The sequence below is a fragment of the Paramisgurnus dabryanus genome, chromosome 24, assembly GCF_030506205.2.
Source record: "Paramisgurnus dabryanus chromosome 24, PD_genome_1.1, whole genome shotgun sequence".
NCBI lineage: Eukaryota > Metazoa > Chordata > Actinopteri > Cypriniformes > Cobitidae > Paramisgurnus > Paramisgurnus dabryanus.
The window spans coordinates 1354129-1377565 of NC_133360.1; the positions used below are offsets into that span (position 1 = coordinate 1354129).

General features: G+C 36.9%; 2 protein-coding genes across 3 annotated transcripts in view; one reads left to right on the plus strand and one right to left on the minus strand.

The window, feature by feature from the left end:
* The window catches only part of LOC135721114 (uncharacterized), a 209157-nt gene that overhangs the window by 78757 nt on the left and 106963 nt on the right, over nt 1-23437 (plus strand). The window lies entirely within an intron of this gene.
* Nucleotides 1-23437, minus strand: part of LOC135721110 (uncharacterized) — a 57217-nt gene that overhangs the window by 17491 nt on the left and 16289 nt on the right. For both annotated transcript variants that reach the window (XM_065243260.2, XM_065243261.2), the window contains exons 3-4: nt 18314-18613; nt 10950-11060 (exon numbers count right to left, since the gene is read on the minus strand). In XM_065243260.2, coding sequence (XP_065099332.1) covers nt 10950-11060; nt 18314-18613 — 411 coding nt within the window. The remainder of the gene's footprint in view (nt 1-10949; nt 11061-18313; nt 18614-23437) is intronic.

Sequence of the window (23437 nt, forward strand, 5' to 3'; positions counted from 1 at the left end):
TCTTCTTCTTCTCCAAAATGAATCGCATTTTTGAGGGCCTAAACATGCTCAAAAACTCATGAAACTTTGCACACATGTCAGAAGTGACGAAAATATACATGTGGTATAGGCATCAGAAGTGGCCGTGTAGAAATGACTCTATAGCGCCACCTACAAAATTTCAAGAGAAGAGCTCTCCCGCTATGAAAAACGTACAGATACGAAATTTGGTAGGGACATCTTTCACCTCAAGATCTACAAAAAAGTCCCTTAGAACCAAGATATAAACTCTACAGGAAGTCGGCCATTTTGAATTTTCTTGTGTTTTTATTGAAAACACCCATTAAACATTCACATTGCTGGAGAAAAATGTAAGTGAACCCTTGGATTTAATAGCTTGTTGAACCTTCTTTGGCAGCAATAACTTCAAGCTAGCACTTTCAGTACACTGCAAAATCCCAGGAGTTAAATTAACACTGCTCAGTGTTTATATAGGTCCACTCCCCAGAGAGTTAAAAAATTAACACCGGAGAGAGTTAAAATCTGCAATCTGTGACTTTCTCCTCTCTATCACCATCTCTGTTTGAAAACTGAAATTGCATTTTAGATCTTACTTGTAGAGCAGGGGTGGGCATCGAGGGCCACAGTCCTGCAGAGTTTAGCTTTAACCTTAATCGAACACACCTGAATGTCATTTCCAAACAGTCCTGAAGGCTTGATTTTTTGTCCCAAACCAGTTCAGATAGGAGTTTTACTTAAACATGAGCTCAGGGGCAGAAAGAAATTTGATTGGTTCACAAAAATGACCAATGAAAGTCCTCAACCGGAGCCTTCAAGGAAGCTTCTGCAGTGAAGCAGTTCGAGCTCACCGTTGGTCAGGTGAGTAGCGCAGATGGTTAGATAGGAATGTGACTGGTTTTGTAATTCATCTCAAAATGTTTCGAGCGTTTAAGTTACGTGTTACCACGTTTTCACGTGTCCATGGCACGACTTTCATTTTAGTGCCAGTTTCACGAAATGGTTACTCAATTTTTTTCAAACCATTGTCGATTGGGGTTAGATTTGTGGGTTTTTTTCATTTTTTAAACTGTTTTCGCACGAGGATGAAGTTGGGTTTGGGTTAGAATGGCAGTGGTTTATACATTTATTTGTCAGAAATTTAAACTGCTTTCACTTGATGTTGAGGTTAGAGTTGGGTTAGGATGTCATTTTACATAACAGAAAGTTGTTCTAACCCCAATCATAAACGACAATGGTAAGAAAATAGGAAAAACAATTGAGTAAACATTACGTGAAACTGGCACAAAAAATAAAGTCGTGCCACGGACACGTGAAAACATGGTAACACGTAACGTAAACGCTCGAAACATTTCAAGCTGAATTCAAAACAGTCACATTCCTATCTAACCATCTGCGCTACTCACCTGACCAACGGTGAGCTCGAACTGCTTCACTGCAGAAGCTGCCTTGAAGGCTCCGGTTGAGCACTTTCATTGGTCATTTTTGTGAACCAATCAAATTTCTTTCTGCCCCTGAGCTCATGTTTAAGTAAAACTCCTATCTGAACTGGTTTGGGAAAAAAATCACGCGTCCTGAAGACTTCAATTAGATTTTTCAGCTGTGTTTGATTAGGGTTGGAGCTAAACTCTGCAGGGCTGTGGCCCTCAGGACCAGGAATTGCCCACCCCTGCTCTGGAGAGTGGACCTATATAAACACTGAGCAGTGTTAATTTAACTCCCGGCATTTTGCAGTGTAGTTCTGAATCAAACCTGTACATCATTCAGAAGGAATTTTTGCCCATTCGCCTTTACAAAACTGAACTCACACACATTTGAAGGATGTCTGGTAGAGGTCGACCGATTCATCAGATTTACCGATAAATCGACGCCGAAAACGATAAAAATAACTATCGGCAAAAATTCTGACCAATAGTTTAGGAAGACCGCAGGGAAGCTCTGCTACTGATGAGCATTACAAAGTAGTAGAGCCCAGTCTACTGGTGAAAACTAACACCATTAACACCTCATGCTGGTTTTTTGACACATGATGTGATCCTACGCAGTGGAGCTTTAGGGGATACATCGCATGAGATTCATGTGGCAGAGAAAAAAGAACAAACAGTTAAGGTCGGTTTCAGCGGATATGTATCATCACTGAAATACATCATTTTCGATTAGATTAATGAGATCATGAGGCACTATGAGAAATCACAGGACTCTAGAGTGTGATAGTTTTTTGTCATAGGCTTGCGCGGCATCTATTTTATACATTCATAAAGTCAGACGTGTTTGCACGAACTGTGTGTCCTCCCTTTCCACAGCGCAAGCTCCTGTAAGTCAGGCCAGTCTGATCTGTAAACTGCGAGGTTTTATGATTGCTGTACAAAGCGCAGTATAGTCAGACCTAACATGCTGTAGTTTTATGAAAGTTTTATAAACTTCTATTATAACTTAGTTATAATAAACAAACATACAACAATTGTATACTGACATTGTTTAATTTGTAATTTTTTTCAACAGTTAATGATATACTGTTTATATATTTTGAATCTGTTTTTATTGTTCTTTGGTGTGTTACACAGCAAAATCCCCAGTGTTAATTTAACACTGCTCTGTGTTTATATAATCCACACCAAGATTGGTGTTAAAAAAACACTAAATCAGTGTTAAAGTTAATAAGATAATGAAGTGATTGAGTCATTAATAGTGAACACCTGCTGGTCATTCCGTGTCAAATCAACTCAATTTTGGAATTGTTCCTGTCTTAAAATTTTTTATTTTGTTGACTCTTTTCTGAAGAAAGTAATACTAAAATGAGGAAGAAAGCCAAAATATTAAATGCAATAGATAAAATGCCTAGAGTTTAATGAACACTATCATCATCTCTGTTTGAAAACTAAAATTACAACTTGCTTGCAGAGTTACATGGATGATAGGTTTAACTTCTAAAAAACTGCTGTAAATCTGGTTAATAAAGTAAGTCACCATTGTGCCGATTAGTGTTTCCTTTAGTTGGGTACTTGGGTCTTGAAGTTTAGTGTTAGTTTTCTTCTGCTCATTGTGGCAGTGTGTTTATAAAACACATCAGTTAAAGCAGAGGAAGACGAGAGAAATGAAGTCTATAACTGTTACTATGTTAATTTGTATGAAAGTATAAGTCTTGGGATTCAATGATATCATAAAAAAGTCATCACTGAATGTAAGTGTTTAATTTATGTTGCGCCAACCCTGTGAAGCTCCCATGAAATCCAACAGTGCTGTAAAAGTCCACATACACTGAAGAGTTAAATATTGTTTACCCAAATCTAAACTGTGGTTTCAGTCAGACACACTGAGACATCAACAATCAGCCTATAAAACACAATCATGGTGACAATCAACAACAAAACCGTCATGCCGCAATGCATGCTGGGTACCAGGATTGTAGAAAACTCATTCATAAATCCCATCATGCATTGCAACATGACAAAAATTTTGCAACTTTCAAAATTGTTGAGATTTGTATCAGAAATCATAAAGTCTCTCTTAAGGAAAAAACAACAACAAAAAACACTGAAGCATGACGGCAGTCTTATTCAATACAATGTCATTTGCATAGAGCTTTTTTATATGCCTGTTTCTTCATAATTAATTTGTGATCAAATGTTTCAATGATTTGTAGAGTAGAATATAATAAAAATAAACAATCTGAGAAGGACTGGAAGGGCTTCCCTCTACATGAAGCAATGAACAAGCAATCTTACTAAAACATTGTTACTATTGCTAATCGAGGAGAGTTAACACAGTGAAGGTCAAGGGACAAATGCCTTACTAAAGGAAACACTAATCACAATAATGGTGACTTCAAATGAAATAACAAACACAAACTTAAGATTTAATGTGATACATTTTGTGATAAATGTCTATTTGACTTGTGAGACATCACGTCAGAAAGAAGATTTGTCTACTAAATCACGCGTGTGGATGCTGGAATAGTTGAGCACTTGTATTTTGTTCTCACAGCTGTTTAGAAGTTAAACTTATCCATTTAGACAATAACTCTGCAAGTTATCATTTTATTTTTCAAACAGAGATGATGATAGAGAGGCAAACGTGAAAGATTGCAGCTTTTGGAGGCATACACCCAACAGTATTCATCTATTGCATTTAATAATTTGTCTTTATTCATTATTTTAGTATTATTTTCTCCAGAAAACGAGTCATTAAAATAAAAATTTAGAGACAGGAAAATGTCTAAAATGTAATTGATTTGAATGACCACCAGGTGTTCACCATTAATGTCTTAATCATCACTTCATTATCTCATTAACTTTAACACTGATTCAGAGTTATAATTTTAACACCAGTCTTTTTTAACACCGATCTTGGTGTGGATTATATAAACACCAAATAGTGTTGATTTAACACTGGTAGAGTTAATTTAACACTGGGGATTTTCCTGTGTACTTTGGTTTAGTATTATTTTAGTTTGTGTTGATAATTAATATATATTTACTATTTACTTAAAAGTACAAACTATTTTGTCAGTTCTGTATTCTAATTTGGTAATAAAGTTGAACACTACTTTATTGTGTTACGTTTGAGCTCAGTGAATGAGTAATGAGTGTTGCGTTTGAATTTAGAAAATACTAAAATAGTAAAAACTATCAGTTATCGGCAGTTAGTGCCCACCTTGGTTAACGTTATCGCCAAAATCCAATATCGGTCGACCTCTAAAGTCTGGTGTGTGAACCGATGTCATTTCATAGGTTAAAGGATAATTCCGGTATTTAACACTTTGAGTCTCATTTCTGGTTTGTTTTGGATGAACTACAGTGATGGACACTGAAATTTTGACAATGGGTCGTGTCTTGAGTTTTTGACTCGTTTAGAAGCGTCTCTTGACTGCTTCAGAATGGAAGTCAATGACCATGCACAAACATGTCATTAAAACAACACTTAACTTTCATTTTCAAAACTGTGCTACTCACCGAGTGGTGCGTGGTGTTTGTTGATGATTAAAAACAAGTTGTGTAGCGAAATACAGTTTCTGTCGTGTTTTATTTGGCATTTTGTAAAATTCCATTGACTTCTCTTGGAAGACTCATTGCTTGCTGATATATCACTCCGCAACTGGGAAACAGAAAAGGGTCTGTTTACATGTGGTTGTAGTTTTTTCGCTCGGTTTCTCTCAGAAGAAATTTTTCCCATATTTATAGGGCTGGACTAGAATATTCGAGTATTCGTTCCGTGGGTTGACATTCGATTTTCAGTTTTGAGATTCGAATATATAAATAAATATTTTACAGCATTAACCCTCTGGGGTCTAAGGGGTTTTTAGGGCCCTGGGGAAGTTTTGACATGCACTGACATTTGTGCTTTTTTCAGTTGCTTAAAAACATATTAATGGCAAAAGTCTCATAACACTGTGTTCATCACAAACTGGGCTACAATATCATATAATCAACATGTATGTACATGTTTGTATTTTTGAGAGAAAAATGTTTATGCGTGGTTTTGAAAAAGCAACATTTTTAAGTCACTGATATAACTCCACAAAACTCATTCTAAACATGTTTTCCCAAGACTTTTCAAAACAGGATCTAGTAGTCTAGAGTTTTTTCTTCAAAATGATGTGAAAATCATATGGCCTACTTATTCACATAAAGCAAGATATTGATTTACAATTTCTAAGACACTTTTGCTTGGGAAAGGCTGTATGCGTGGAGGCGGGAAAGCTCCTGAATAATCAGTGATTGACAGCTGAGAGACAAAAGAGTTGAATAATGAGCCACATAATGAGCCTTGTGGGGATGTTCAACAGGAATGTAACTTTCTCTGTAGTTAAACCATGATAAGGTTTACTTTTCAATATAATGTAAATACACACACACACACACACATTATATATATTTATATATATTTCTATTGAAATATTTTCTATTAATTTCACAAGTATAAGTTACCTTTTAAAAACCATACACAGGAAAATCCCCAGTGTTAAATTAACTCTATCAGTGTTAAATCAACACTATTTGGTGTTTATATAATCCACACCAAGATCGGTGTTAAAAAAGACTGGTGTTAAAAATATAACTCTGAATCAGTGTTAAAGTTAATGAGATAATGAAGTGATGATTAAGACATTAATGGTGAACACCTGCTGGTCATTCAAATCAATTACATTTTGGACATTTTCCTGTCTCTACATTTTTATTTTGATGACTCGTTTTCTGGAGAAAATACTAAAATAATAAAGAAAGACAAATTATTAAATGCAATAAATGAATACTGTTGGGTGTATCCCTCCAAAAGCTTTCACGTTTGCCCCTCTATCAGCATCTCTGTTTGAAAATAAAAAGATAACTTGCTGAGTTATTTTCTAATTGGATAAGTTTAACTTCTAAACAGCTGTCAGAACAAAATACAAGTGCTCAAGTATTCCAGCATCCACACGCGTGATTTAGTAGACAAATCTTCTTTCTGACGTGATGTCTCACAAGTCAAATAGACATTTATCACAAAATGTGTCACATTAAATCTTAAGTTTGTGTTTGTTATGAGTTCATTTGAAGTCACCATTACTGTGATTAGTGTTTCCTTTAGTTAGGCATTTGTCCCTTGATCTCCTCTGATCTAACTCTCCTCTTTAACAATAGCAACAATGTTTTAGTAAAACCACTTGTTCATTGCTTCATGTAAGGGGAAAACCTTCCAGACCTTCTCAGATTGTTTATTTTTATTATATTCTACTCTACAAATCATTGAAACATTTGATCACAAATTAATTATTAAGAAACAGGCATATAGAAAAGCTCTATGCAAATGACATTGTATTGAATGAGACTGCCGTAATGCTTTAGTGTTTTTTGTTGTTGTTGTTGTTTTTTGCTTAAGAGAGACTTCATGATTTCTGATACAAATCTCAACAATGGTGACAGTTAATGGTAAGAAAGTTGCTAATTTTTTGTCATGTTGCAATGCATGATGGGATTTATGAATGAGTTTTCTACAATCCTGGTACCCAGCATGCATTGCGGCATGACGTTTTGTTGTTGATTGTCACCATGATTGTGTTTTATAGGCTGATTGTTGATGTCTCAGTGTGTCTGACTTACACCACAGATTAGATTTGGGTAAACAATATTTAACTCTTCAGGGTATGTGGACTTTCACAGCACTGTTGGATTTCATGGGAGCCTCACAGGATTGGCAGAACATAAATTAAACACTTATATTCATTGATTACTCTTTTATGATATCATTGAATCCCAAGACTTATACTTTCATACTAATGAACAAAGTATGAGTTATAGACTTCATTTCTCTCATCTTCCTCTGCTTTAACAGATGTGTTTTATAAACACACTGCCACAATGAGCAGAAGAAAATGAACACCAAACTTCAAGACCCAACTACCCAACTAAAGGAAACACTAATCGGAGCAATGGTGACTTACTTTATGAACCAGATTTTCAGCAGTTCTTTAGAAGTTCAACCTATCATCCATGTAACTCTGGAAGCAAGTTGTAATTTTAGTTTTCAAACAGAGATGATGATAGTGTTCATTTAACTATGGTGATTTCATCTATTGCATTTAATAATTTGGCTTTCTTCCTCATTTTAGTATTACTTTCTCCAGAAAAAGAGTCAACAAAATAAACATTTTAAGACGGGAACATTCCAAAATTTAGTTGATTTGACACAGAATGACCAGCAGGTGTTCACTATTAATGACTCAATCACTTCATTATCTTATTAACTTTAACACTGATTTAGTGTTTTTTTAACACCAATCTTGGTGTGGATTATATAAACACCGAGCAGTGTTAATTTAACACTGGGGATTTTACTGTGTAGTAGCCTAATCATGGTAAACATACTGTTTGGCCATCGTAAAATGAACACACTTCAACACAGGGTTAGTGTTTGGTTGGCCAGCGAGAGGTTTACTTTTGTGCAGTAAAAAGCTCAAAAGAACAACTGCCTATCGTTGTCTGGACTCTTATTTGTGTTTTGTAATCATTATAGTAGAAACACAACAAGGGACACGCGTGGTAAACTTATCAATGTTTGTTTACAGCCGCCGCCATTACCTCACGTGTTGATCATGAAAGCAGTGAATGTGTGCACATGCGAGTGATACTGTGTTTAATAAACTTGCTGTGCGGAGATATGTGCTTAGACGCAACTAAATAAGGATTGTACTGTTTGCAATCGCGTATTTTATAAGAATACCAAAAAGTGCGTCGAGTTTCCTGACTCGCGTGTTTGTGTATGTGCGTTCCAATCGCGTGAACTGTTTGACGGAAGAACAAAGAAAACACTCGCGTCTGGAGATACTGACACACATACGCAAGTAAATAAGGATTTAGATGTCATGTTTGGTACAATCGGATGGAACAACAAGGAATGGAGAGACTGGATTGTGGATTGCATATCCATTGACTGCAGGAGGCACGAGTTATGCATATGGATGTTTCTGCTCGTTCACTTCAATGGCGCGGGGGTGTGGCGATCCAATCTCATTACAGATAATGAGGTAACTGGAGAAATACGGTACTTCTCCTCCTTCTCATACAGTTTACACCGAATGACAATATCTGTTTTCAATATCACTTACATCATTTAAAAGGAGACATTCCAAGCATTATGTAGACATTTATCTTTTGTTTCTACGACAAGTATTCGTTAAGTTACAGTTTATTTTTCTGACGCGTTTCTGAAAGGACTTCACTGAAGGAGAGAGAACAGAACGTGCATCATGTTTATTTTCTTAATTTTGCGAAAAGCACAACATTCTGTTTTTATTGGGAGTGGACAGAAAAAAAACATGACACTTTAACGTTTTAAATGATGTATAAATCATATCTGTATGCCAAAAATCAGCAGAGTAATTTAAGTCTCTTTGCGGAGTGATTGAAAAATAAAGAGTTTGCGGCGCCCACGCCACCGTCGACCCCAGAGTGTTAATGCAAAGCTTTTGCCAAGCAGTAGTGTTGTAAATAACGTTCAGTTTCTTGCAAAAACTGATTGATTTGCTTCACAAGACGTCAATATGTCACACGGAGTTATGGGGGATTACTGTTGTATTGGATATATATGCTTTAACTCTTAAAGTGTGCGGATCGGTTGACTTGAATGACGGAGCACTGGGGTTTCTGCAAAATATCTTCTTTATTGTTCTGCTGATGAAACAAACATATTGGATGGTGTAAGTGTTACAAATAAACTTGATTTTGAAAGTATGCTATCGTTTTATTACAGTTTGTTGAACTTCTTTAATTTATTTTCGTTGTTTTATTTAAATAGCATACCCTTTACGTTGTCAGTAATTACTGTGCTGCTTATTTCTGATACGGGAATGTTTGTTTGTTAGAAAAATGTTAGGCTACCTTATTAAAAGTATTGCTCTTGTGTTTTGTTTCACTAATGCTGTTCTCGCAGGACGTGTGACAGGCACGCCGCTTCCCGCTTGCGCTGTTCTGTAGTATTTTTAAAGTTTATTAATTCTAAATGTGTCGCATGTCCATATTGCACAAAATAAGGCACTACACTCCCTTGGGTCCGCAGCAACACATCCGCCACATAATAAAACTGTAGACAGACAGACACACACAGAGAATCCTGCTTTTATTAAAGAGAAAAATATGTTCAGCCCCTCCTTCCAAACTTCGAATATTCAATTAGATTTTTTACTACAGCTTCGAAGCTCAAAAAATGTTATTCGGAACAGCCCTACATATTTGATTGCTCAGTGACCAGCTTTAGGTTTGAAGTTGAGCTTGATTGTGTCTATACCAGTGTTCTTCACTCCCAATCCTGGAGAGCCAGTGCCCTGCAGAGTTTAGCTCCAACCTTAATCAAACACACCTACCTGTGATTTTCTAGTGATCATGAAGACATTGATTAGCTTGCAGGTGTGTTTGATTAAGGTTTTAGCTAAACTCTGCAGGGCACCGCTCTCCAGGATTGGGAGTGAAGAACACTGGTCTATACGCTAGACACCGAGTGTACTTGTATGGCAAAGTGGTTGTCGCCATCAAGTGGTCGGGAGTGTGCTAACGCTTCAGACTCAAATATAGAGCGGAAGTATATACGCGGTTGTGAGGTATCTGAAAAAATAGTTCCACTATAGCAAATAACACGGATTGAAATCATACATTGCGCCGATATATTTGTTTTTAATCATCAACAAACACCACAAACCACTCGGTGAGTAGCACAGTTTTGAAAATGAACGTTAAGTGAGTGTTGTTTTAATGACATGTTTGTGCATGGTCTTTGACTTCCATTCTGAAGGAGTCAAGAGACGCTTCTAAACAAGTCAAAAACTCAAGACACGACCCATTGTCAAAATTTCAGTGTCCATCACTGTAGTTCATCCAAAACAAACCAGAAATGAGACTCAAAGTGTTAAATACCGGAATTATCCTTTAAGTTCTGGGCTTTGACAAGGCCACTTCAAATGATGCATTTAGTTTTTCTTAAGCCAGTCTGTGGTGGATGCTTAAGGTCATTGTCCTGCTGCATCAACCAACTTCTACTGAACTGGTAGACAGCCACACTGACATTATCACGTAGGAAATTTTGTTAAACTTGGGAATTCATTTTACCCTCGATGATGGCAAGTCCCCCTGTTAGTTATGGTCTGGCGCCGGCTCTGTAACGTGCTCTTTTGCAAGCTCTGGCTCACAGCAATGTTTTTCAGGGGAGCAGCAGCTTACTCCATAGTGTTCTGCCATAGACACCATGCCTGTTCAAAGACTTACATATGGTGGAGAAGTGACTGTCTCCACTTATAGACAATTTATCTAACTGTCAATTGATGGATGTCTAAACATTTTGGGATTGTTTTGTATCCTTTTTAGCCTTATGGAGTGCAACAACCCTTGATAGGATATCTTTAGAGAGCTGCTTCTTGCAAGGCATGGTTCACACTGTTATTTTTTTCAGAACTCTGTAATAAAGTAATTTAATATGTTACTTACGTTTCTTGATGTATATTATATATGACAACAGGCCTATCACAGTTATCACCAGCAAGCTCACTAGTACTGGACCAGCTGTCTCCCAACGTGACCTCGAAGTGGATTCAATGGCTAAAAGAGAGACATGGATTAGTTTAACTCCTCTTGTTAATTTCATCTAAATCAGAACATGAAATGAATTTTGTTCTGTGTCAAACTCAATGTAATATAGACCTTAATTTACAAAATTTGTTTGCAAAAATTTACAAAATATATTGTTAATAACTAATCTCTTTCTAATACACACATTACTCTCACAGAATCTGCAAGGTTTATGATAAAAAAAGAGAGATCATAAAACTTGCAAGCTGCCCATGTAGGCTATTTTCTACCTTTTTCTATTTAGTATTTTTGCATATATTTCACCTGACAAAATAACCAAAATTACACAAATGAGCTTGTTTAAATGTTTCTAGACTCTTTAATTGCCTCAAGCATCACTTGAATGTTTGTTGGTTTTGTGAATCTCTGGTTTGTTCTGAGAAGCTGTTTACAGTTATCAATGAAAATCTTCCAGGTTTAAAGGACAAGTTCGGTATTTTACACTTAAAGCCCTGTTATAAGATTGTTTTTTGTGAAATAGAACGGTTTTGACTGAAATTTCGACACATGCGGCTGCCCTGAGAATTTTCGGATGTTTGTGTTTCACCTCACACCTCTACAATGAGTGTATAGGTGCACTCACAGCAAAATCCACGGTGTTAAATTAACACCGGCTCGGTGTTTATATGGGAACCACCAGCAGGGTGTTAAAAGTAACACCGAAGCAGTGTTAGAGTTAATTAGATACTTTAGCAATCATTTGAGTAATTATTTGATTATTGAAGACACCTGGTGATAATGAGCCGAACTACAACTACAACTTCCAGTCACTGCCTTGGATAAAATCAACTGAAAAGACATCTCTCTTATCACAAACCAGACTGACTTTTGTCTACTTTGAAATTGTTTGGTCACCATTATGGTGATCTGTGGTTCCTTTAGTTGGGCAGTTTGACTCTTATTTTCCTTTTGAGGTCTTGGCAACAGTGTTTATTAAACATGTTATTCATTTCAAACGTTGTTAAAACAAAGTTTATATAGATTTATAACAGAGATTATAGATTTAAGAAAATAGTTTACACAGTCAAAAAAAATCAGTATTTATTGAAAATTAGATGTTGACAGACACATATTATTCTGCATTGGATATCAGTAAGACAGCTTTCCTCAGATCAAGCTTTTTAAATTTTATTGTTAAATACTTGCTGGAAATTCTTTTTTGCCTCACGTGCAGATATCATGAATCACCCCATTAATCGGAATCATGGTGACAAACATCATGTTGCAAAGCATACTGGGATCCACAATAGTATAAAACTCATGACTCCCATCATGCATTGCAACATAAACTATGTCACCATTGTTAAAGGGGTCATATGATGAAAATGTTAGCATTGCCACTTTGTAGGTTTGAGCAAAAATGTGTCGTTTTGGGTGTGTTTTTTAAAATGCAAATGAGCGGATGAAGTGCAAACACTGATCACAATGATGGTGGTTTGTTGTAATTGAAACTCTATTGTGCTGTCAAGTCCAAAAATGTGTCGTTTTGGGTGTGTTTTTTAAAATGCAAATGAGCAGATAAAGTGCAAACACTGATCACAATGATGGTGGTTTGTTGTAATCCAAACTCAATTGTGCTGTCAAGTCCTTCCTTTCTCTTTCTTTCTCTCTGCACTAAACGGCAGTGCAGTGGTTGGAGAGTTCAGATTAAGGAGGCGGTATTATTCTAATAAGATATCCTTATGACATCATAATGAAAGCCAAATTTCAATGACCTATTTTTGCTCACACCTACAAAGTGGCAATGCTAACATTTTCATCATATGACCCCTTTAAAAAATTAAATTTCCAGCAAGTATTTAACAATAACATTTGAAAAGCTTGACCTGAGGAAAGTTCTGTAAGTTAAAACCAATAGAGAATCTATATTTGATTAACAATTTATTTTCTATGAACACTGAATTTTTTGACTGTGTAAACAATTTACTTAAATCTACGATCGCTGTTATAAAAACTACATAAACTTTGCTTTAACAACCTTTGCAACAAATAATGTGTTCAGTAAACACTGTTGCAAAGACCTCAAAAGGAAAATAAGAGTCAAACTGCCCAACTAAAGGAACCACAGATCACCATAATGGTGACCAAACAATTTCAAAGTAGCCAAAAGTCAGTCTGGTTTGTAATAAGAGAGATGTCTTTTCAGGTGATTTTATCTAAGGCAGTGACTGGAAGTTGTAGTTGTAGTTCGGCTCATTATCACCAGGTGTCTTCAATAATCAAATAATCACTCAAATGATTGCTTAATTATCTTATTAACTCTAACACTGCTTCGGTGTTACTTTTAACACCCTGCTGGTGGTACCCATATAAACACCGAGCCGGTGTTAATTTAACACTGGGGATTTTGCTGTGCTGGAACAATCCTTCCTAATATGCATTAAACTTTCGTTTACAAAGACGTGAAACTCACAGAGTGGTCAGGGGTGTTCACTGATTTGCTCACACAAAAATCGCTGCAAAAGATGCTTTCCAACAGGTGTTTTAGCATTCGTTGTTAACTTGTGGACCTATTTTTCCAAACGCCTCACACCCGTACATTCTTCTGTTGAGAGCTTGAATAATAGACACTCCAGCCCAGGAGGTGGGGCTAATCCGCCTTTGCCTATTGCAAGAATAGAAACAAAGTTCCCGGCGCGGAGTAATACCGTACCTCACAGCACATCTAATACAAGTCAATGGAGTTGGTAAAAACTACGATAAAACCTGTTGGAATGCGTCTTTTGGAGCGATTTTTGTGTGAGCATACCAGTTAACACCCCTGACCACTCAGTGAGTTTCACGTCTTTGTAAACGCAAGTTTAATGCATTTTAGGAAGGATTATTCCAGTGCACCATTAAACCCATTGTAAAGGTAGGAGCTGAAACACAAACACCCAAAAATTCTCGGGGCAGCCACATATGTCGAAATTTCAGTCAAAACCGTTCTATTTCATCATAAACAATCTGAAAACAGGGCTTTAAGTGTAAAATACCGAACTTGTCCTTTGAACCCAACAGCTCAACAATATTAAGATCTTCTTCAGCTTTATCTCTCACAATAATTGAGAAGGTCACACAGAGATAATCAGACATTGATCTGATTCAGATGTACAGATACTAGGGGTGTAACGGTACGCAAAAAAAAAAAAATCACGCTGCGGTACATAGCTCGGTTTTAAACCCACAGTTTGGTTCATTTTCGGTACAGGTTGTTTATTACTATAAACTTTTTTTAACAATTTGTTTACACTTTTTAAACACTTTTTAATAAAATATAATAAATAAAAGATATATAAAATAAAAAAGAATAAGAAATAAAATACTTCTGCAAAGTTCTGGCTTGTCCATACTGTCTATGTGCTTGTCTGCATTGGCCATGACGCTAGCTAGCAAGCATGCTGTGTATGTTGTTGTACAGCGCGTGGTGTGTGGGCGTTTCTCAATGTCAAGGATACTTTCTTGGCAGGACTAGTCTTTCCAAGTCACTTCCTTCAGAGGCTAGGCGAGGCTCCTCTTAAGCATTCGGAGAACACGTTAAATGGAACAGGCTAGCAAGTGCACGTCATTGCGTCATTAAGTCAATGAAAAGGTGTGCTTTCAGTGCTGAGCGTATAGGATTGTGGGTGATTTCAGCGCGTGAAGAGCGGGAAGGATACACATATGCATCCTTTCCTGTATATGGGATATTTTTCGAACGAAGGACTCAGTCCTTGGTTAAAATTCCGAGGATCCTCAACAGTGGAACCGTCCTTCGAGGGATGTCAATGACATATCGTCCTCGAAATCCTGGCTTCCCAAAGATCCTTCCTTGACATTGAGAAACACCCTGTGATTATTTTCCCCCAAACCACTTCAGCGGAAATCCCGTCCTGCAGTCGATTTCATTGGTTTAGGTAACAGTGACGGCGGGTAGGTTTAGAGATCAGTGTTTGGTGTAGGCAATCTGTACAGTGATTGACATATAGACTAGGGCTGGGCGGTATGACTGTATATTCCGTTACCGCAGAATAAAATGTCGGATGTAACAGATTTTTCTATTCCGTCTATTCCGCGGAATGCAAATAAGTGGGCGTGGCTAAATCTGCCCTCCAGCATGTTAGACTGAGTGTGATGGAGAAACATGTAAAATAGTTCACTTATAAAAAATGAACTAGTTATTTGTGTAATTTTTATAAGTGCCAGTGAATCCACCACGGGTCACGCAGCGAGACTCTTGTCTTGCTCGCTCTCGCGCTCTCTCTCGCGCGCGCGCTCTCTCTCGCGCGCGCTCTCTCTCCTCATGCAGCAGCCGGCCGGTCTCTCGCGTGAGGTCTCTCTAGGCAAGCGCAAGGATCTGCGCCTGCGATGCCTAAAAAAAAAAGAGTTCTTCTCGCACATAATGCTAATAGTTGTAAAGTTTTCTGAACTTTAAGCAAGCTAAGACAAAACTCGCGTTTATATCAGTGATACGCGTGCTGCTGAAGCGACGTAGTTTGACGCGCCATTTGCTTATACAAACATATTTGATCGGAAAGACAAGAAAGAGACGAAATGTTAAGGTCTAATATAAAGTAAAGGGCGTCAAGACCTATCTAGAGCTTCGTCTCTCATATAAGCTATACTGTAGGTATTTATCCTGTCTGTAGGTTTTTGCATATATTTATACCTGTTCATTTTACATATTGCATATGTTTAATGTAATGTATGCATAAATACAAAATACAATGAAGCCATACTATAGCTTCAATAGTCTATAAAATTAATAACTCAATTAAAAACAAGATTCTGTCTAATCAAGACTTAGCTGTTGTTATCTTCTGGGCATTTTCACTGTAACGTTATTAACTTTAAATTGCTCATATTTTAAAACTGGTGAGTATTTAGTTAAAAGCTATAGTGAGTGGTGTATTTCTGTACATTTTTATTATCAAAAAACAATATAAACTGAAAAACATGTATACCGTCAAATATTCCGTTCCGTGAAATAAAATGACTCATTCCGTGAAATAGATTTTTAGTCATTCCGCCCACCCCTAATATAGACCATTTGCGTGTTTGCAAACAAAGATGAGATTTTTGTGGGCAGAGGCCAACTGGTGGCAGAAGTGACAGCTCAGCAGTAGCGGTATGAAGTGTTTTAGCGTTTAACTGTGGATCCAGTGGTCTGTCAAAGTATGTTTCCCCTGTTTCTCTTTATTGTAATGTTTCTTATAGCATTTTCATCCTGTTACGTTTATTTTTTAGATAAATTAAAATTTGAAATGGCTTGCCAACTGATATATGTGCATGTATGTAATGTATATCTATTGTTCTTTAATGGTAAATAAAAAAAATATTTTTACAGTAATTAAAGGCGTTCTAAGCGAATCTGCGAGACGTTAGTTTTTGTTGACGTTTGAACTGTTTTCAAGAAGACGGAGCATAGTTAACTCCTCCCCCTCCCCCTCCCTTCCGTGCTTCCATGAACGCGCCCAACCCCCAGCCCCAAATCCTTCTTGTCGTTTATTGGCAGGAACACTTTGTTATTTTGTTTCGGTTTTCTTTGTTTTTATTGCAGTTTGTGAAGCCTGGGCTGTCTACAGAGATCGCGTTTTTTTACAGTTTGATCAGCGGACAGGCAGCAAGCAGATAGTGAGGAGATGTTTGCTGTATGTAACAAAAAATGTTTTATGGTCTAAAACGCTTCAATTCGCTTAGAGCACCTTTAATATGCATTGGCTTCTTTATATATTAATAACATTTTACATCATGTGTGTTATATTTATATATTTATTAAGTATGTAAACATAATAATTTTAGAACAAACAGGAAGAAGAAATAGGATATAATTTAAATAATATATAAGGTAAAAAGAAATAATAGAAAACTGAAAAATGATGAAATATTTAATAAATGGTGATATTATGAACTCATTCAAATCTTTCTAAATAAATTATAAACGTAACGTGATGAAAACGCTATAAGAGACACATAGAGGGATCAGACTTCAACAGAACACCGGATATCTTCTCTAATTATTTTCTATTTTATTTATTAATAGATTTCCAGATGATTTCATTACTCCAGTCTTTCCATTTAAGGGCTTATTGTAAACATAAACACCTACATTTATCTTCCGTATAGGTTCGGGTCTATATTTTAAATTCAATTCAATTTTATTTATATAGCGCTTTTCACAATTAGTAATTGTATCAAAGCAGCTTTACATTAATAGAAGCAGTGAAAACACTGAAAAATCGATAGACAATATAAGTAGCAAAATACAGCAGCTAAGATTAAGCAATCATAGTAATATATAACATATAGAACGGGGTGCTACATTAAACCAAAGTCAGCTGACTCCCAAGGGTGGAAAAACTGCCTAGGAGAAAAACCCAATGGGAAAAGTCCTAGGAGGAAAAATAAGGAGATTAAACAGGTTCCGCCAGCGGTCATGGTCAGGCATCGGCTGGGCATCATGTTTGAAAGACGGCCAGTAGATTAGTGGCCTGTGGACCTTTACGGCTGGAATGATTGGCTGGGCCCGGGTCGGGTCCCAATTTATTACTTCAGGTCCCGGTCTGTTTAACATTGTGGGAAATACCCGAGTCGATGGGATTTAGAGCAGTGGTTCTCAAACTTTTTCACCGTGCGGCCCCCCTTATGTATGGTGCATTCCTTCGCTGCCCCCCCAAAGCTGTGCTGTTGGTTAGTAGCCTTATTTTTTTCGTGATAATGAAAATAAATTAAGATACATTTTAGATGAGAATTCATGATAAATTAATGTATTTTATAAAATGTCATAAAACTGGGGCCCCCCTGGCACCATCTCGTGGCCCCCCAGGGGGCCCTGGCCCCCAGTTTGAGAACCACTGACTTAGAGAACATGCCCCCCCATTTAAATAAAATATTTCAAAAACAGCAACAAAATCTTAGATGAACTGTCGCATACATTTTGACACTCAAATAATTTCTAATTTTAAAGAAATTTGTCTTTTTACATCATTCTCCCCAAAACACTCAAGATGTGTTTAGTGCCAAGAGAGGTCACACTAAACACTGTCTGATGCCTGAAGAAGACATTTAGTTTTCAAAATAGTTTTTTTTGTATTTTGTGTTCATATTTTCTGTATTTTTTGTTTGCATCTTAATAAAATAGATTTCTAAAAAAACTTTTAAAACAACAAGTCTGATGGTGGTGGCCTGAAGATTTTTGCACATTACTGTAGTTCAGATGTACAGCACAGATTTAGAGAAAATTATATGAAAAATAAACTACTCACCAGTGACAGTAAGAGTGAATCTCTTGTGAATGATACGATTGCTGTTAGTGATGTGTACATCATAAGTTCCAGAGTCTTCAGTTGTGATCTGTGTAATGATGAGAGAACCAAACAAATCCACATGCAGCCTGCCTTTGAATCCCTCATCAAGGACAGGATCTGGGATGGGACTGATTCTTCTGTCCAATTTAGCTATGAGTGTGTTTTTAAACTTCACTTCTATCACATCATATGCCTGTGTTTTGGTTTTGGTGTCCAGATAGACAGATCCGCCCTCCATCACTGATACTGACTCCACTTCTGTTACAGAGACAAACACATACAGAACACAACAGATCCATAGAAATTAACATCATGCAAGTCATTTTACTAAACTGAACTAAAGAATTCTACTAAAACAGAGCATTACAGTGTTTCCCATTGAATTTTTTGATACTATGGCGATGATGACGTCACACACTAATTAACATATTTGTGACTTCATCACGACATGTTTGCGGTTGGTCTAGTGTTGATACTTAAAAATTAGTTTTTCTTCTCTTACTGATCTGACTTTCATTGTTTATTATAATGTATTTTAACACAACTGAATGCTATTTTCACATGTTATCTGTTCTGTTGTCAGACATAAAGAAAGAGTATAAAATAGTGACTAAACACGACCCAATAACACCTCGTGTTTAATACAACCGGCTGTTATGGGGCGGCAGTGGCCTAGTGGTTCATGTAGATTGTCTACAAACCGGAAGGTTGGTGGTTCAATCCCCCGCTCCACCGGACCAAGTGTCGAGGTGTCCTTGAGCAAGACACCTAACCCCAGCTGCTCATGACGAGCTGGCTGGTGCCTTGCATGGCTGACACCGCCATTATTGTATGAATGGGTGAATGTGAGGCTAATTGTAATGCGCTTTGGATGGCCATAGGTCTGTTAAAAGCGCTATATAAATGCAGTCCATTTTAAGTGAATGCTTGTTAAAGAGTGGGTTAGGGTTTAGACTTAAACTGATCGAGTGTGCCTAATTTGTGCATAGTTGTCTAGCCACTGCTTTTTATGGTATTTAAAGTGCCCATCTTATGACTGCTTTTCCACAAGTTATATAGGTGTATGAGTTCCATCAAGCATGTTTCAAAAGTTGTTTGCTCGAAATAGCTTGTAGGAAAAGATTGTTACCCATCTCTAGTAGCCTCTGTTTCAGGGCAGTTCAGATTGTGCCGTTTTGAGCTAGTCTTACATATTTATGAGCTACTGCTCCTTTGATCACGCCCCACTACTAACGTCATGTGCCCGTGCGCATGCTCAGTGGTCTCGTGAGCAGTACAGACCATACTGTGTTATTATTTTATATATTATTATTATTAACGGTTTATGTTGCCAACAGACAAATCATGCAGAAAAGTATCACTAATAAGTACACTACAGGAAAAGAAACTCATGACACACAATGATTCCAGAGTAAATTGTGATGTTACGTTAGCAGTCACAACAATAAACTCGTTTTCCCTGGACAATGCTAACATATTCCCATTATAAAACATTTTCAAACGCATTATTTTCGCAAATTAAAGAAATTAAGACCCGGCGGGGGATGTATACTGCTTGTGGACCGCGTGCTAATTGCTAGAAGCTAGCGGGAGGTCCGGACCGTTCGGGGGTTAGCCTCGTCAGAAAAGCCGGGGCGGTAAGGCCCGGTCTCGGTGTGTCAAACTCATCATGACACACAAAGATTTCAGCGTAAATTGTGATGTAGCAGTCTGAACAATACACTCGTTTTCCCTGGACAATACTAACATATTCCCGTTATAAACATTTTCAAACGCATTATTTTCGCAAATTACAGAAATTAAGACCCGGCGGGGGATGTATACTGCTTGTGGACCGCGTGCTAATTGCTAGAAGCTAGCGGGAGGTCCGGACCGTGTATATATCTATGCGGACCGTAAAGTTAGAGGCTCGCCTCGTCAGAAAAGCCGGGGCGTACGGTCTCGGTTAGTTTGGCAAAAAGCTTTTAGCTCTAGCATCATAAATGTAACGTTAGTATTTTGTGACAGAAGATGACAACATACAAAATATAACGTGACTTAACGTACCTTTTGTGATGATACAACGCGATCGCGAATCGAATCCAGTCTGTTTCAGATGTGTGAATGATCCATGAAAGTCCAATAAAATACATCCAATTACCATTTTTTTCCACAAATGCGTATAATCCGTGAAATATAGATACATAGTCTGTTGTTTACATCAGATTTCGCATGAAGGTCTTATCGCCTACAATCTGAGGACTCTTTGCGTCGTAACACACTGTATATAAGATACTCCGGGTTCCAATAATCACGCGTTAAAACTTTGTTTTTAAAAGTAGGCAGGAGTATAATCCATAATATCCAAATAGCGCTGTTATTTCCGTGAGACATGATAACAGCACAGAGGGTCTCATTCAAGTGACTGCTCTATGCTCTCTAGCTACCTGGTGGGTGGAGACCTGCGAGTGGGGTGGTGGGCGGGAAAATTCAAACTGAATGTGACGAAACTTTTTGTTACGTCACAACGGAGCTGAGTTTTAACTGGCGCAATCTGAGACTCAAGGCAGAGGACATTCAGAAACCTGTATCTCACTCAAAACAGCATGGATGGATTTTTTTCCAAGTTTGTATGCGTGTGGGAGCATCAGAGACACAAAATAACACCCCAAAACCCAGAAAAAGTGAGTTTTTCATAATACGGGCACTTTAAGAGAGAAATGGAAATTGGTCTAACAAAACTCTAAACTGCGACCAAAATGGTTGCAAATGTGATTCTTTTTTGAAAAACGTGTAAGGTAAAATTTCACACAGTCTCATTGGTGTGAGTGTGTAATGTTTAGGTTGTTTTGGCATCTGGCTGGCAAATGTGCCCTGTTAAAGGAACACTTCACCGATTTGCATTGAGCTTTGTATCGTTAGAACCCCACACAGGAAAATCCCCAGTGTTAAATTAACTCTACCAGTGTTAAATCAACACTATTTGGTGTTTATATAATCCACACCAAGATCGGTGTTAAAAAAGACTGGTGTTAAAAATATAACTCTGAATCAGTGTTAAAGTTAATGAGATAATGAAGTGATGATTAAGACATTAATGGTGAGCACCTGCTGGTCATTCAAATCAATTACATTTTGGACATTTTCCTGTCTCTAAATTTTTATTTTGATGACTCGTTTTCTGGAGAAAATACTAAAATAATAAAGATAGACAAATTATTAAATGCAATAGATGAATACGGTTGGGTGTATGCCTCCAAAAGCTGCAATCTTTCACGTTTGCCTCTCTATCAGCATCTCTGTTTGAAAAATAAAATGATAACTTGCAGAATTATTTTCTAAATGGATAAGTTTAACTTCTAAACAGCTGTCAGAACAAAATACAAAAAAAAGTGCTCAACTATTCCAGCATCCACACGCGTGATTTAGTAGACAAATCTTCTTTCTGACGTGATGTCTCACAAGTCAAATAGACATTTATCACAAAATGTATCACATTAAATCTTAAGTTTGTTTTTGTTATGAGTTCATTTGAAGTCACCATTATTGTGATTAGTGTTTCCTTTAGTTAGGCATTTGTCCCTTGACCTTCATTAATCTAACTCTCCTCTTTTAGCAATAGCAACAATGTTTTAGTCAGACCACTTGTTCATTGCTTCATGTAGAGGGAAGCCCTTCCAGACCTTCTGAGATTGTTTATTTTTATTATTTTCTACTCTACAAATTATTGAAATATTTGGTCACAAATTTATTATGAAGAAACAGACATATAAAAAGCTCTATGCAAATGACAGTGTATTGAATGAGACTGCTGTAACGCTTTAGTGTGTTTTTTGTTGTTGTTGTCTTTTGCTTAAGAGAGACTTCATGATTTCTGATACAAATCTCAACGATGGTGACAGTTAATGGTAAGAAAGTTGCTAAATTTTTGTCATGTTGCAATGCATGATGGGATTTATGAATGAGTTTTCTACAATCCTGGTACCCAGCATGCATTGCGGCATGAAGCTTTGTTGTTAATTGTCACCATGATTGTGTTTTATAGGCTGATTGTTGATGTCTCAGTGTGTCTGTCTTACACCACAGATTAGATTTGGGTAAACAATATTTAACTCTTCAGGGTATGTGGACTTTTACAGCACTGTTGGATTTCATGGGAGCTTCACAGGTTTGGCAGAACATAAATTAGACACTTACATTCAGTGATAATTTTTTTTTACGATATCATTGACTCCCAAGTTTTATACTAATTAACATAGTGTTAGTTATAGACTTCACTTCTCTCATCTTCCTCTGCTTTAACAGATGTGTTTTATAAACACACTGCCACAATTAGCAGAAGAAATCTAACACTAAATTTCAAGACCCAAGTACCCAACTAAAGGAAACACTAATCGGAGCAATGGTGACTTACTTTATTAACCAGATTAACAGCAGTTCTTTAGAAGTTAAACCTATCATCCATGTAACTCTGCAAGCAAGTTTTCAAACAGAGATGATGTTAGTGTTCATTTAACTATGGTGATTTCATCTATTGCATTTAATAATTTGGCTTTCTTCCTCATTTTAGTATTACTTTCTCCAGAAAAAGAGTCAACAAAATAAAATTTTTAAGACAGGAACAATTCCAAAATTGAGTTGATTTGACACAAAATGACCAGCAGGTGTTCACTATTAATGACTCAATCACTTCATTATCTTATTAACTTTAACACTGATTTAGTGTTTTTTTAACACCAATCTTGGTGTGGATTATATAAACACCGAGCAGTGTTAATTTAACACTGGGGATTTTACTGTGCAGTCATGTTTTTGAATGGTCGTTCATCATTCCCTCAGTTTCCTCTGAGACAGGAAAAATACTGATTTCAGTGAGGCAACAAAATAATTTCTTCTATTTGACCAGATGTGCTTCAACTGATATGTTTCTTAGTCATTGATAAATTGAAGGTTTATCTTCTTTAACTCTGTGGACCCTGTACCGGGTCCAGAATTATTTTATTTTGACTTAATATAAAATATTCATGTAATTTGTAATGGTCTGTCATGGACCCAGTACCACATATCAGATACTGTTTGAAAGCTTAGACTCTCTACTTTCTG